Raw genomic sequence first — 15,107 nt, 5'->3', positions numbered from 1 at the left:
TGATCCTTCCACCTGTGGGCTGAAGATGAATCTGCTTGCGCCTTCTGCTTCCCCGCCTGTCCCTGAGGTAGCGCTTCCGTGTCACATTCGGTCACGCGGTAAGCCTCAGAGTTCTCATCATCATGACGAGCTTCCCCGAGTTGGGAATGTGGGCTCTTTTGCCCCGTGTCCCTTCCACCATGACCTTCTCGTCTCCCAGGCTGTGGAGGCCGAAGCTGGGGGCAAGCCAGGCGCAGGAGCACGGAGCCCGGTGGCCCCAGCGGTTTCTGATGCCTGGGCTATGCCAGAATCCAGCTCAGGAGACCACCTCTCAGTCTGGTATTTCTTCATGCGCCCCCAGGGCGCTGCCGTGGTGTCAGAATCACTGGAATGCCTCATGGAGTTCCTCACCCGCACCTCCATGGGATCCCTCTTGAAAGAAGAGCACGAAATGATTTCAGAAAGAAGGGTTGTGTGTTCTGTCTCCTTTTGGTCAAAGGTCTCCTCTCACGTGGAAACAGCTGAGAATTCCCAGGGCTAGAAGCAATCTCAGCCATCCATCCCCTGGCCTCATGGGACGATTCTTCCCTCTCCCAGGAAGCAGACCCATCGCTGCCCTAGATCGTGCCGCCTGGCGCCTCACACCACGCAGCATAGCTCTCCCTTCTTACCTCGAATCCACTGGCTGTGATTTAAGCTTTTCTTCCATGTGAAATGGAACAGTTGGTTCATGGACGTCCAGACCTGCTTCTCAAACGGAATGCTTAGAGATAGTCTCAGGAATCTGCCAGTTCTACCAACACTTAAAATTTTTGCATTTTCACTTAGATGATCATCTAAAAATATACATATTTCCAATTATAGGGACGAAACTTTTGCAGTGAAACACACAATTAAAAGACAGTTCTGTGGAATAAGTAGGTATCTTGCAAATGCAGCCCATGGAGCCACTGTTAGGGGGGGTGTTGTGGGGGGTGGGGGGCGGTGTTGGTGGATGTATTCTTGGGCTTGCAAGAATATTTTCCTTTATAAAAGAGATGTACGTTATTCACCTTTGAAAAGCGTCGATCTCTAGGCCATTGTTCTCAGTGCCATTCTCCACCACTGCCCGCTGTTGGTGAAATTTTTATTGTTCTGTAATGAAAAGTAAAGTAACGCTCCTTGATGTAGCCATGTGATCTGTGCGCAAAGCACGTGGGAGCCACATTTTGAGAAACGGGGAGCTAGCCCAGCCCTCCATTAACGTCATCATGCAGGAGGGGGAATGGAGGACAGGGAGGAAAAGGCCCAGTGGCAGAATGGGGGCCGCGGCAGGTGACTGTCTCCCAGCACTTTGGGGGGCGGTGGCAGGTAGTGCTCTGGTGCGCTCTGACCCCCAGTGGCAGGAGAAGAGCACCAGGCTGCGGTTCCCAAGGCAAAGTACCTGCGAGCAGGGGCAGCCTGGGTGGCTCACGGGTTGGAGCTCTGGTCTCTGCAGATGGGAGGGATAGTTCCCTCTCCTGTCAACCTCCATCCTTTATCTGCCCTGCTAGGGGGGCAGAAGACCCCGTTCCAGTCCTCAGGGTCCCTCAGGGTGCCTCCTGATTAGGAGTGATCTCAGGAGGCAAGCAGTTGGCATCTTTCTGCCCAAGCACCCCTCCCTCTGTTGCTTGCCTGGCACAGATAGGCACCCTGCCCCCCCTTAGTGCTCATGCCTGTGCTTTGTGTCCCTTAAGTTTGTGGAATTGAGCCAACTCCTAAAACCCATTTGGAAGCATAAGGAAGCACAAACCCATAAGGAAGCAGGGCTCGTGCTTGGCCCAGAAGAGACTTGTTCCCTGCGTAATGCTAACTGGTAGCTCAAACCCCAGCTTACATGAAGTGACATAAGCTGATAAAGAGAAAGTGACACCATCTCTTTTTTCTTGCCCCTCCCCCTCCAAAGGAGAGCCTGTTCCAAGGTAAGCCATGGGGTGAGCAGAGGGCTGGGAAAGCACCAGGGCTGAGGAGGGACACTGGAACCAGCTGTGGTCAGCCGGGAAGAGAGCAGACTCAGGACCTCAAGAATGTCCTCAGACAGTTGAGGGACGGTTGGGTGAAATACGGAATAGACTGGCCAAAGACTCCAAGGTCTAGAACAGGTAAGACTTCAGCTCGGTGCACAGAAGACCTTTGCAAAGGTCAGGCTCTCCACCACTGGAACAGGCAGTTTTGAACGCAGTGAGCAGCCCGTCCCTGGGAAGATTCAAGCGGAGGGGAGACTGTCCTTTCTCTTCACCCTTTCCCTGAATCTTCGGCCTGGTTTGAGAAGGCTGATGTTTCCAGCTCAACATCAGATTGAAACATAAAATACTTCAGACCGTATCACTGGGTGATTTTGTCCAAATCAGGCTTAAAGTTAAAGTTTTGAGCAACCGTGGGGTCTCTCAGAGCAGGGCAGGAGAGCTGGCCCCCAGTGAGCAGGTTTGACACCAGCTCCTCATGCAGGACCATCACCACGTTGTATAGACGAGGAGGCTGTGTGCCAGAGAGGTTCACACACGGTGTTGGGAGGACCAGGATTCAGCCCTCTTTCTGTTAGCTTCAAGCAGCAGATGGCCACCCCGTACATCCCCGGAATTCCCCGCCAGCCAGCCCATTGTCTCCTCAGACTTACCTTGTCGGCTCAGACAGCAGCACCATGGGGCATCTGAGGAGAAAATATCCTCCCTGACATCAGCCTTGAAGACTTTTTTCGAGGAGAGGCTGGGAGCCCTTGATTTCTAATCATCCTTAGTCCATCAACCAGTTCAATTCTGTGTTCAATCTGGACCCCTTTTTGGGATACCAGGGACCCTTTCATCTGGAGCCCAGGGGCCTGGGTTTGGGTCCTAGCTCCACCTCCGACCTGCAGCGTGACCTTGGGCGATTGTTTGTTTGCCTTTTCTATCAGTGCCTGTCCTGTCTGCATCTCAGAGTTGTAGGGATTCAGTAAGTTCACGGATATGAAGCTCAGTAGACCAGAGCCTATCACACTGCATCAAATCTTTCCTGGAAAGAGACCATGAGGAATGCATCAGAACATACATGATTAACTGACACGTTACTGTTGATGGTGGTGGTGACATCCACGAGGGCACTGGCAGAATGTCGTGGTGCTGAGATTTATGGAGCACTTGACTCACTGAAGGGACCTTGCTGTTTATCCCGGGACACCTCAATGTAGTGCCACACCGTTCCTGTTCTCAGTTTTTCAAAGGCTGTGTGACTTAATATTGTCTCTGGGTGATGGAATTAATAGAATGTACTGGCTGGAAACTGTTGCTAGGCGATTCTCTTCTGTGGTTTAGAAAGGGAGAGCGATGATGTCCCTCAGGCGCTGTCTTTGACTCACACAAAGGCTGGATGACATCAGGGGTAGGAGGCTGGTGGGCTCCGTGCCTCATCTGCAAAAGTAGCAAGTCTCCAGGGTGGCCGTGTTTGCAAATGGCCCTCCTTCTTGAATCGGCTTCCTGCATCCCTACCATTGTCCTTCTGAGTCCATTTTCTGAAGCTAAGTTTCTGAGAACCTCAGCCGGCTCCCCCAGTAAGGAAAACCCACGAGCCCACTTAACGAGGAGGCTTGGGGTGACTTGTGGCTCAGTGGGGTCCTCGGCATCCAGGTTCTTTCCCCTTTCCCCTCTGCCATCCTGGCTTGTGGCCTTCGTCCCACGGGCTTGACCCGTCACGCCCCGGGGGCTACTGCAGTTCAGGTGCAGAATGTCACCTCTCTTTTGGCCATCCTTGAGGAAACCTTTCCCCCCAGCTCCCAGCAGGCATCCCCTCAGGCAAGGGGAGAGGTTCGGCGACCACCTTAGACTGATCGTAATTTACTCCCTTGTTCCATGGAGGAAGAGGGGAAATCGGACGAGACGGTGGCTCTGCCATTGAGGAATATGGTGGGGATGGCACTTTTACGTGAGCAACTCATGTCTCCGATTGTGTATCTTCGCATGTGTCAGCCCTCTGTTCTACCTCCTATTAGCTGGGGGTCCCTGGTCAGGTCACTTAGCTTCTCTGAGCCTTATCTGTGAAGTGGGATGGAGGATATCCACACCAGGGGCTGGTGGTCAGAATACATCTCGAGCTCTTCGCAGAGAGCCTGGCGATCCTAAGTCCTCAGGAAATGTGGCTACTCTTCCTTCTGCGTGCTTCCTGTGTGTCTGTCCCCATGCTGGGACCGGGACAGTTGCAGGAGAGGAGTCAGAGAAGGTCAGACCTGACCTCTGCCTCTAAGGAGCATCCAGTCAGCTAGGGAAACCAGATGTGTTCCTAAAATTAGGGCAACACTAAAAGGTCCAGGGCCTGTGGGAATGCTCCCTCTGTGTTAACTAGCTGTCCTCAGTGTGGCCACTGCCCTTGGGTCTGGTTCCAGAACAGCAGAGACTTGCAGAGTGGTCTGGGGGAGCATTTGTCACCTCCCAGGCCCGTCCCTGCCGTAGGCTCGGCAGTCTTGACTTTAGCTGTTCTTATCCACGCACACTGACAAACAAGCCCCTGATCATCCCACCGTCCCCTCCTGGACACGTCACTGTTTGCTCTCTGGTGGCCCTAAATGGGCACAGGGCCCTGTGTGGCCGGACGGTGCAGGAGCGTGCACAAGCCGAGGGCTGTGTCTGCAGACCCCACGGGGAGGGCAGGGGCAGCCGGCGGGCCGGGCTCCGGCGATCGGGTCCCTGCGCGTCTCCCCACAGAGGGCCATCCGCGTGCGCAGCCACTCCATGGAGACCATGGTGAGCAGCCAGAAGAAGCAGCACGGCGGGGGCATCCCCGGCAGCCTCAGTGGTGGCATCGCACACACCAGCACGGAGGTCACCAAGGCCACCTTCTCGGTGAGTGCCGCAGGCCCCGGGGCAGCACACGGTTCCCGGGGAGCCGCCCCCGCAGGCCTGCGAAGGAGGGTCTGTTCACCCAGGCTTGGGCGAGGAGGCCAGAGCAGGCACCCGGGAGATTGGGGCTGTTTGGGGGGTGACCCCAGGCCCCGCCTGTGAAATGCAGCCTCCGTCCCAGGCACAGCTGGGGCCGACCCAGCCTGGAAGCCCGCCCATTATCCTGTTCTCGGAGTTCCTTTGACAACTGGGTCTCCTCCTCGGGGCCTGCCCTGAAGAGTGGTTCTGGGGCACGTTTCTCTGCCCAGGGGCTTGGGACCCAGGAGGGGTGGCCTCGCTTTGTTATTAATCGCAGTAGCCACCCCCCGGCTTACTGTGCCCTAGGGCCTGAGTGAAGTCATGCACAGACATTCTCTCATCTGATCCCTGTCACAGCTCTTTGAGGTAGGAACTGATGTGTTCTCCATTTCAGATTTGAGGAAAGGAGGCCCAGAGAGGTTTAGTGACCTGCTCCCGGTCACTTAGCTAAGTTGAAGAGCTGGGGATTTGAACCCACGTCTCCCCGACCCAAAGTCTTTGCTGTTAATCACTGTGTGTGCAGTTCCCAAGGCAAGAGCCTGGCACGGCAGTGGGTTTGGGCCTGGTCTGCTTGCACCAGCGACTGGCCAGGTGAAGGAACCACGTAGCTGGTCCATTTGAAGAACAAAGTGACTTTGGATTCATATAGACTAGGGTTTTCTTTTCTTTTTCAAACAGAATACACCCATCTTTTTTTTTTTTTAATTTTTTTATTCTTATGTTAATCCCCATACATTACATCATTAGTTTTAGATGTAGTGTTCCATGAGAATACACCCATCTTGATACTAAGGATTAGTATTGCAAGTGGTCTTACACAATTCATTGAACTTACCAAATAGTTTCCCAGCTGTATCTTGTTCCACCCTGAAGGTCTGTGAAAGGAGCAGGGCGGGACAGTCATCCGCATTCTGTGGGTGAGGAGACTGGGGCCCAGAGAGTTTGGCTTCTCACCCCAGGTAGCACAGCACACGAACGGCAGAAGTTGGGGCCTGCGCTAGAGGCAGGTGGGCTCTGAAGAACGGCCTCGGTCTCCCTTTCCTCAGCCCCACGCTCACCCCCCCCCCCCACATGTGCTGAAACAGAGCCTCATTCTTGGCGGGTTCCCTCGGCCTGTGGACCTGGCTCTGCCAATCTCGTTCCATCTTGTTATTGAGGTGCCCAGCTTGGACCCAGTTATTTGTGAGGAATGGACGGAGAGCCGGGGCCCTGGGTTCTCGTCCCTGTCCTGCCAGCAATTCGCTCCATAACCTTAGCCCAAACCCCTCGCCATTTGGCTCCTCAGCTTCCTCATTGGTAAAGTGAGGAGTTGGGCCAGGTCACTCCCAGGGCTCCCTCAGCCGTGTGGTTCTCGGTGTCTGACCCCCTGAACCGTCCTGGCCTTCTCGATATGCTGGGCTCTCTTCATGGGGTCCCTGACCCCTGTTCCTCCCAGAGCTCCGGTCTTTGGTGATGATTATGTGGGGCCACGGGGTTTGGCTGAAGAACACAGGAAAGCCGGCTGCAACGGCTGGAGTCTCGGGGTCTCAGCTCCCGTTACAGAGATCCTAGCCTTCCCAGCTGCCTTGCTATTTTCTGGGATCTCCTCCAGACTGGTTGGGAGCTGCAGGAGCTATTTGTAGACCAGAAAGGGGGGTGAGAGCAGTCAGGGTCTGGGGTGGGCTGGGAGCACTCATGTTGGCGGTTTTATTGGCAGCCTCCGGCGGCAGCGGTGAAGAACCAGTCGCGGAGCCCCATCAAGCGGCGGTCGGGGCTCTTCCCACGGCTGTACACAGGCTCTGAAGGCCAAGGCGACGGCCGGACACGATGGTAACTGTCCAGTGCGGGGCTTGCAGGTCCTGCCGCGCTGCCAATGCCCAACCTTGGGGAGGGCTTTTGCGCAGCTTCGGTAGATGGCTTCCCTCCAGCCTGGGCCTGCGCTTTGGATACTGGCACATCCCGGTCACTCCCTCTGCTCCGGCCACTGAAGCAGACTTGGCCAGTCTCTGTTCGGGACTTTCCAGAAGTGTCCGTGTAGCATTTGGACCCAAATTAGAAACGTTGCTTGGATTCTTTTCTTCCTTTACCTCCTTTCTTATGGAAGCCTTCCCTGATTGTGCCTGAAGTTCATTGAACTTCCCTCAGGGCTTCTAGAATGTTTTCTCTTTTGTTAAAAGCAGCTTTCATATTGCATCATACTTAACCCGTTCTTGCTTATTGTCTTTCTCATCCTTTAATGGTGAGCCCATTTGTTGTTTAATTCAGCAAGCAACGTTTCTTGAGTGCTTGCTACATGCTGGGCTCAGTGATCAGGCAAGAACTACAGAAGACACAAACCTGCCTTCCAGAAGCTTACAGTCTTGTGAGGGAAAGCGAGACATTTAGGTTGACTTCCAGGTTGTCCCCCTGGATGGTGGCACCAGCCCCTGAGCTCGGGCATGCAGGATGAAGAACAGGCTTACGGAGGGGGATGAAAGACTCTGGAACCTGTACGTGTGAGAGTCCTTACGGCCTACCCAGTAGAGAAATGCAGAGTTCGCAGTGGCCAGAAGGCAGGTCTTGAGCTTAGGAGCCAGGCCTTGACTGCAGAAGGGAGTCACTGGGGCATAGGTGGTGTTTAAAGATGGAGCAACGAATACAACCACCCAAGGGAGTGTGTAGAATGCCTGGGGAACACCAGTATTTCAGGGCAAGGGGAGAAAGGGAAGGAAGACGAGAAGAAAGCCTGGAGAGGAGGAATTCCAGGAGGGAGGGTCCGCCGTGTCAGACATGCAGAGAAGCCCTGCACCATGGCCCAGACCCCTGCTTGGAGGCCCAGACCCCTGCTTGGAGGGACAATTAGGAGGTCTTTAGCAGCCTCATTAAAAGTGCACTGAGGCACTCATGCTTCTAGGATGGCTGTCATCAAAAAGACACATAATAACAAGTGTTGGCCAGGATATGGAGAAATTCAAATCCTCAGGCTTTGCTGATAGGAGTCTAGACTAATGCACCTGCTTTGGAAAACCGCCTGGCATCTCTGCAGAGAGTTAAACATGGAGTTACCATATGACCGAGCAGTTCCATTCCTGTATATGCCCAAGAGAAGGAATACGTATGTCGGCATGAAAACTAGCACACAGATGTTCCTAGCAACATTACTCATAATAGCCCAAAGTGGAAATGATCCAGATGTCCATCTCTCAGTGAAGGGATAAATAAAATGTGCTGTAACTGGAAAATGGGATTTTTTAAGGAGTAAAGTACTGATATATGCTACAACTTAGATGAACCTTGAAAAGACTGTGCTAAGTGAAAGAAGCCAGTCACAAAAGACCACAGCACGTCATGTGATTCCATCTGTATGAACTGTCCAGAACGGGCAAATCCAGAGAGACGGAAAGTTGATTCGTGGTTGCCAGGTGCTGGGGGAGGGGCGGACTAAACTCAGTGGTGATGGTTGTACAACTCTGTGAATAGACTAAAAACCCTTGAATTATACACTTTAAGTGGGTGAATTGTATGTGGATCATGTCTCAGTAAAGCTGCTATAAAAACTGTGTTGAAGACAAGGCCATCTTGTCCCCACCAGGGGCACAGGACAAATTGTGGGCGTCAGTACATGGTCTTTGTTAAACTGCAAGACAAGGAAGCCCTTGGGCCCTTGGCCAAGAGTAGCCCGTTTACCAAGATGCCCTTCCCAGCCACCTCGTCACACAGATCCAGGGAGCTCGTATTATGGCCTGTGTGAAGGGTGTTATGCACGGTGACCCTGCCAGCCCCGCCACGGAGTCCACATGCGTTGGGTTATTTCCCTGCTGTGGGAGTGGGCGTCATAGACCCGCCTGTTTTTGACTTAGAGCTCTGCCAGGTGGGATGGCCAGCATAGGTGGGGAGTGGACATGGGCTTGGGGGCATCGGGCCAGGACTCTTGCTTGATCGCTTTTGACTTGCCTAGGAGCCTAAGGTAGCCCCTGATGGAGCAGAAAACCCTGTTGTCTGCTGTGGCTGGAGTGGGGCTCAGGGGAGTGGAGGTCCTGGTGACTATGCTCTGGCAGGGGGTGCCGTGACCCCACAGGCCCTGTGGTGCTGAGAGCTGGTTGGGCCTGTATCACGCCTGGGGGTGGGATGGGGGCGTAGCGGCTGGCCGCATGGCTTCACCCCTCTTTATTTCTCTTTCCTTAGTGACAGTGCATCCAGCAACCCCAAGACCCCGGATGGTGCACACTCTTCTCAAGAGATAAAGTCTGAGGCCTCATCCAATCCTAGCTCTCCAGAAATCTGCCCCAACAAGGAGAAGTAAGAGAGCGAGGGTGGGGGCAGGGCTGGCTTTAGCCACTTGGAGCCCTGGAATGTGCGCTCTGCTGAGAGCCTGCATTTTTGCCTGGAGAACTCTGTGGAACACAGAAGCCAGCCAGCAGGGGGCACAGGGAGTCGCTGGTGGGCAAGCTCAGTCCCTGCCAGGTCTGCCCTGCCTGGGGTGGGGGTGGGGGGGCTTTGGTGAGTGACCAGGCCTGTCCCGCTCCTTTCCCCACAGGCCCTTCGTAAAGTTGAAGGAGAATGGCCGAGCTAACATCTCCCGCTCCTCCTCCAGCACCAGCAGCTTCAGCAGCACAGCGGGGGAGGGGGAGGCCGTGGAGGAGTGTGACAGTGGGGTAGGTGTGGCTCCACCCAACCCTGGGGAGCAGGGAGGGGTGCCCTGGGCCCAGCCGGACACCTGCCGTGTGCATCAAACTAGCTGCTGTGGGTGGAGCCCCATCCGGGCTCTGGGGCGGGGGTGGGGGGGGTGGGGGAGGTGGGGAGTATGGAAACGAGAAGGAGGTGGGCCAGTCAGCTGTCCCCACTCCCTGCCAGTGACACAGGAACAGCCACAGAGGGCCAGAGGCCTGAATGGGGTCCCTGCCATGGGGTTCCCGGCAGGAGAGGAGAGGGTCAGGGGCACTTCTGGGGGCGGCAGCCAGATCAGGTCCACGTGGAAAGTGGAGGGCAGTGACGGTGTCAGGCCTGCCGTGGCACGGGCCACCCTGTGGGGCCACTGAGGACGGAGCTGGCCTCACTCACCCGGCCTCTCTCCCCAGAGCAGCCAGCCGTCCACGACCTCGCCCTTCAAGCAGGAGGTGTTTGTCTACAGCCCGTCCCCGAGCAGCGAAAGCCCCAGCCCGGGGGCACCTGCCACCCCCATCATCGTGAGCCGGAGTCCTACAGGTCAGTGGTGGCTGGGGCCAGAGGGGCAGGGGCTGTGTTGTGACCACTGTTCGTGGGCATGCGTCTCAGCCACACCGAACCAAGCATGTTCCGCTCCAGCCCCGAAGCGTTAGGCCCTCGAGCTCTGCTAGCTCACTTCGTCTGTTCATCAGCCTTGAGATGCCTGTGTTCTTATCATCTTACTCATGGGGAAACTGAGGCTCCGGAAGTTCAGTGATTTGGTAGAGGACTTGGGATTTGAAAGTGGAGGCCCTTTTGCCCCACCCCATCACTGACGCGGGCCGCCTCTGCCCCAGTGATGGTCGTGACAAGGGCAAGGGTACAAAGTGGGGGGAGTGTTGCAGGTGGAGGGAACCGCACATGGTTCCTTGGGCTGCAGTCCGCGGAGGGGACAGGTGTGAGAGGAGACGGCAGGCAGATGGGGCACCAGGCTGGGGCCGCCACGGAGACCCTGGCAAGGAGTTGGGTGTTGTTCTGCTGGCGAGAGAAGCCACCGGAGGGTCTTACGTAGAGAAGCGCAGTCCGGACTAGGTGGCCGCAGCTGGCTGAGTAGATGGGGTTGGTGGGGAGTGGACGCAGGGAGGGAGATCAGTGAGGGGTCACAGTGGGCAGTGAGGGGTGGCTGGGCTGTGGATCGGGGCTGTCTGGAGCAATGGGAGAAGGATACAGATTCAAGAGATGTCAAGGAGGTAGAATTTTCCACTCAGTAGTGGGGGTTCAGAGAGAGCAAAGAGTCTGGGCCTTTGGGGGTTCTGGGACCCCTGTGGTCAGGCAGAGTGCGAGGTGGCAGCTCTGGGGAGGGGGGAGGGGCTGGAGCCTGAGGGGACGTGCACGGTAGGTACGGCAGGGCACCGTCACCCAGAAATCAGAGCCTTGGTGTCCGGCCCTCGAGGTGGGACAAGTGCAGGACAGTGGAGCTTGGGTCCAAATCCTTCATCTGCCACTTACTAGTGATGCGATATTGGCAGGTTACTGAGCTTTTCTGTGCCTCAGTTTCCCCAAGCCAAGGATGGAGGGAGGGGAATAGTTCCTACCTTGCGTGGTTGGTTGTGTGAAGATTAGATGAGCTTAGTTGTCAGAGACTTTAGAACTGTTAACCTAAATGTTGGTTAGGTTAAATAACAGGAATAAAACAATAGTGTAGTTAATGGTGCTCCCCAGGGCACATTTGACAATATCTGGACACAGTTCTGGTTTTCATGGTTGTGGGAGGAGAGTGTGCTGCTGACATCTGATGGGTAGAGCTCAGGAATGCTGCTAAACATCTGACAAAGTACGGAGCAGCCCCCCACAGCGCAGGATTATCTGGCAGGAATTGTCAATAGGCTGAGGCTGAGAAACTCTAGTCAGATGATAGAAACACAGAGAGAGCCAGTTCACGGGCTTCCTTTCACTCAGCCCCTGGCTGTGGCAAGGACAGGCTCACCCCTCTGAGCCTCAGTCTCCCCATCCGTAAAACCCCCAAGTGCCCAGGCTCTTTGGTCTAATATAAATACCCTGATTTTTAAAAAATAAGGCTTAATTAAATATTGAAGGAATGAATGAAAGAATCTGTAAGCAAGCGCGGCTCCTACTTGGTATTAAATAAATACCAAAGCAAATAAGGTTCTGAGTAGCAGGAGGTTTCGAGAGTGTCTGCCACTAGCTGAAGGTCACCCGGGGCAGAAGGGGACCTTGAACGGGCCTGGGGACCCCCTCCCATGCTTCCTGATCTCCACCCCTGTCCCTGCACAGTAGTGAACCCCGGCCACCTCCTGCTGCCAGCCTCACGGAGGCCGTGCTGGGGACTCGCAGGACCGGGGTCAGTTTGCAGACCTCTGGGAACCTGTTGTGAGCTGCTTGGCTGCTTTTGGGGAGAGACAGGGCCAAGCAGAGGGGGGTCCCCTGGGAGGGCCTGACGTCCAGTCTTCTGTAGTCTCTGATGCCCCGACCGTTGGTCATGTCACACCTGGGCGCCCGGAGCCCTGAGTGGGGATTGGCAGGCCCGACTGAGAGTGACTCACCATGCTGGCTGGAACCCCTTGATCCGAAGGGGCCAGCAGCCTCCGGCTGGAGTGTGCTGACCCGTAGACTCCCCCAGGGCAGAGGAAAGCCAGAAAGCCGAGCAGCGCCTCTGCCAGTGGTGTGCTGGCCATGTTCCCGGCCCAGCTCTCCCGCACACGCTTGCACGTGCGCACACGCTTGTTTACGGATGTAAATAACGATACATTGGAATTCTCTATTCTAAGTCCCATATTGCCAGTTGATTCTCGCCAAGTGCTCCGATTGGTGTTTGTCTAACCTCTGTATTTGTGGACGACTGGAAGTTGCAGATGACCAACAAGGTGTAGTTCTGACGTGACTGATGATTGATATTTCGTCAGGGACATAAGCAACTTCTTTGCTGAATCACATACTAGTTCTCAAGTGCTGGACCAGAACTGGCTCCGGTGTTTGTACCCGTCCTAATGTAATGGCTACAGACGCAGCGTGTCTTCAGATTTCATCTGTATTTCTTAACATTTTCTGCATTAGTTGAAGCCAGGCCCTGATTTTATAGCAGCCGCTGCTCTCCGGCTCTGAGTGCCCGGCCCCGGCTGAGCCCCGGCCCACAGTGCACTCTGCCGAGCAGGGAGGAAGCGCCGGGCAGGCGCCGTGGACATAAGTCACCCAACGAGAGCCGATAGTAGTCAAGTGCAGTGAAATAATTGGGGAGCGAGGACTTTTGAGTATTTATTATCTTTGATGAATAGGATTTATTGAGTTGGAAGCTTCTGTAGTTTATTTTTTAAAAAAATGCCTGGGTTTACCAGCCAGCTGACATTTCTAAAAATTTCTCAAGGTTTAAGAGTTGGCTCTGACAAATTGCTGCAGGTCAGCTGGAGTGTCCCGGGGCGGGAGGAGGTCCCCCCCACGGCACCACCCCAGCCCTAGTGACTCTGCAGCCCCGCCCACTCTTCATGGACACTTCTCTCTTTCCTAGATGCCAAAAGCAGAAACTCCCCGAGGTCAAACCTGAAATTCCGCTTTGACAAGCTCAGCCATGGCAGCTCTAGTGCGGTAAGGGTTAGGGGCATGAGGGCATGGCCTCCCGCATCCCACCCCAGCCCCCTCCCAAAGCCAGCTGTCCTTCCTGGGGGCCGGAGGAAGGGGGTGCCTCACACAGCCCACTGGGAGAAGGAGAGCTCTGGCCAGATCTGGGGGTGATGCTGCAGTCCCCGCATGGAGCAGGCATTGGCCTGGGGCTGCCAGCCGCCTCCGCCAACCCCCCTGTGTTAGTCACACCCTGGGACACACACAGCTGTGAGATGGGAACTCTCGGCTCCTGGGGCCCCGTGTCCCTTCCCTAGCTCCCCAGAGAGCTGAGAGCTGAGCGCACAGGGGCCGCAGTCGGCGGGGATTATGTTGTCTGGTTACTTATAACTCTTGTGTGGGTTTTTCTTGAAACAGGGTCACTAATGTGAAAGAGGAGTCCTTCGCTTGTCAAAGGTGGGTCACGTGTTTGTCTTGTGGCCACGAGGGAAGGTGTGTCCACTTTAAAATCAGGGTCCTCATGTCCTGAGACTGGCCAGAGGGATCCTGAGCTGGGGAGGGCTGCTCACCTCTTCCCTGAAGCCTCTTGTGATGGGGCCCCGGGTCTGGATGGAAGAAGAACCGCAGGTGGCCTCGGGTGCGGACAGGAAGGGCTGCCCGATACGACTGGGCCAGACTCACTGAGTTGGTCTCCCTGCTCTGGGAGGAGCCTGGTTCCAGCAGGCAGAGGGGTAGTAGCCCAGAGCTGGCCTTCCTCCCTCAGACAGGGGATCCTTCAGTTTGTCCCCTTGTCTCCCTGTTCTTGGAAGCCTTTCCCTCCTTGTGTCTTCGGCCGGGGCTCTGGGCTGAAATGTGTCCTCTCTGCATGTTCAGAGATGCCCCAGCCTCCTCAACATTCTCAGCTGAGGGAGTGTGTGGTTTTCAGCAGAGCAGGGCCTGGGTCCGGTTTGCCACCACCAAGGCCTGACCTCCTGCTGGTGAAGTTCCTAAAGAGCCATTTGAGTTTCCAGCCCTCTCCCTGCTGTGCGGCTTGGCGGCGGCCGGCCAGTGAGAACCAAGCGGGGGCCAGAGTTCCGCCCACTTTATATAAACCCGTGAAAAAGCGGAAGAGACCATGGCAATTCTGACACTCACCTTCAGCCCCCTCTGTTCACCATGTCAGCGTTTATGCCCAACTGCTCACTGCCTAATGTCTGGCACCTTTGTCTTTGGCCCTCGCGTCCCAAGCCCATTCAGTGGGCTGTCGCCATGGGCACACGTTCTCCTTACGCAGTGTTTGGTCATCCTCTCCCTCCTTTTCTCCTCCAGGGAAGCCCCGATTCTGTCTCGGAGAAGGCTCCTATTCCGGCAATTTGGGGGTGCCATCCACTACTCTGACCGTCACAGTCTTGCTGCCCCACCGGCCACCTGCCCACCAGACCAGCTGTCTGTCCCTGTGTCCTGCCTTTCCCCTTGCCAAGGCACGCTTCAAGCACTCTCCTCTGGACGAGGCCTCATTCCTCCAGGCTCCCCCTGCTCCCGACCGCCCCTGTGATGTGTGTCTGGCTCACCCGTCACCTTGCGTTGTGCACAGAGGAAAGAGTTGGGCAAGGGGTATCTGGGTCCTGGGGACTGGGTCAGAGACTGGAGAGGCAGAGCGCGGGGAGGTGGGGTGCGGGGGCTGCCAGCACTGTGTCCTGCACGTGACAGGCACAGCAAACCTAGTGAGTGGTGGCGGAGGGACCACTTTTCCAGGCACCAAGATCTGTAGCCGTCCTCCACGATATGAGGCTGGAAATCAGCGGCGTTGCTCCCACAGCTGTGTGCTTCTGCGCCAGGAGCTGCTTTCTGGCCCATCTGCCGCCTTCGGGCCCAGCGCTGCCTCGTCCCTGAGCCCAGTGTACCCCGGGTGCCGGCAGCGGAGGCGAGACAGAGCTGTGGTGTGTGGAGGGGCCCCCATGCCTTTGCTGTGGGAGAAGCCCCGGCCAGTCTCTCCCCTCAGAGCAGACGTGTTCCCCAAAGAGGGGTGGGCGGCCCGGAGCAGGAAGGAATTCAGGAAGAGCAAGCTGG

The 15,107-nt window shown here is 55.8% G+C and overlaps 1 protein-coding gene across 1 annotated transcript in view; it reads left to right on the top strand.

Annotated features, from left to right (window-relative positions):
* Positions 1-14,695, top strand: part of RAP1GAP2 (RAP1 GTPase activating protein 2) — a 107,045-nt gene extending 92,350 nt beyond the window's left edge. The window contains exons 16-23 of the mRNA XM_021704431.2: positions 4,671-4,808; positions 6,580-6,692; positions 9,027-9,140; positions 9,379-9,496; positions 9,920-10,046; positions 13,009-13,085; positions 13,476-13,514; positions 14,367-14,695. Of these exons, the coding sequence (XP_021560106.2) occupies positions 4,671-4,808; positions 6,580-6,692; positions 9,027-9,140; positions 9,379-9,496; positions 9,920-10,046; positions 13,009-13,085; positions 13,476-13,484 (696 nt within the window). The 3' untranslated portion in view covers positions 13,485-13,514; positions 14,367-14,695. The remainder of the gene's footprint in view (positions 1-4,670; positions 4,809-6,579; positions 6,693-9,026; positions 9,141-9,378; positions 9,497-9,919; positions 10,047-13,008; positions 13,086-13,475; positions 13,515-14,366) is intronic.
* Positions 14,696-15,107: the final 412 nt, after the last annotated feature.

Source organism: Neomonachus schauinslandi, chromosome 15 (assembly GCF_002201575.2).
Source record: "Neomonachus schauinslandi chromosome 15, ASM220157v2, whole genome shotgun sequence".
Taxonomy (NCBI): Eukaryota; Metazoa; Chordata; class Mammalia; order Carnivora; family Phocidae; genus Neomonachus; species Neomonachus schauinslandi.
Note: the sequence above shows the minus strand (reverse complement) of the source record. Positions and strands in the feature narration are given on the sequence as shown.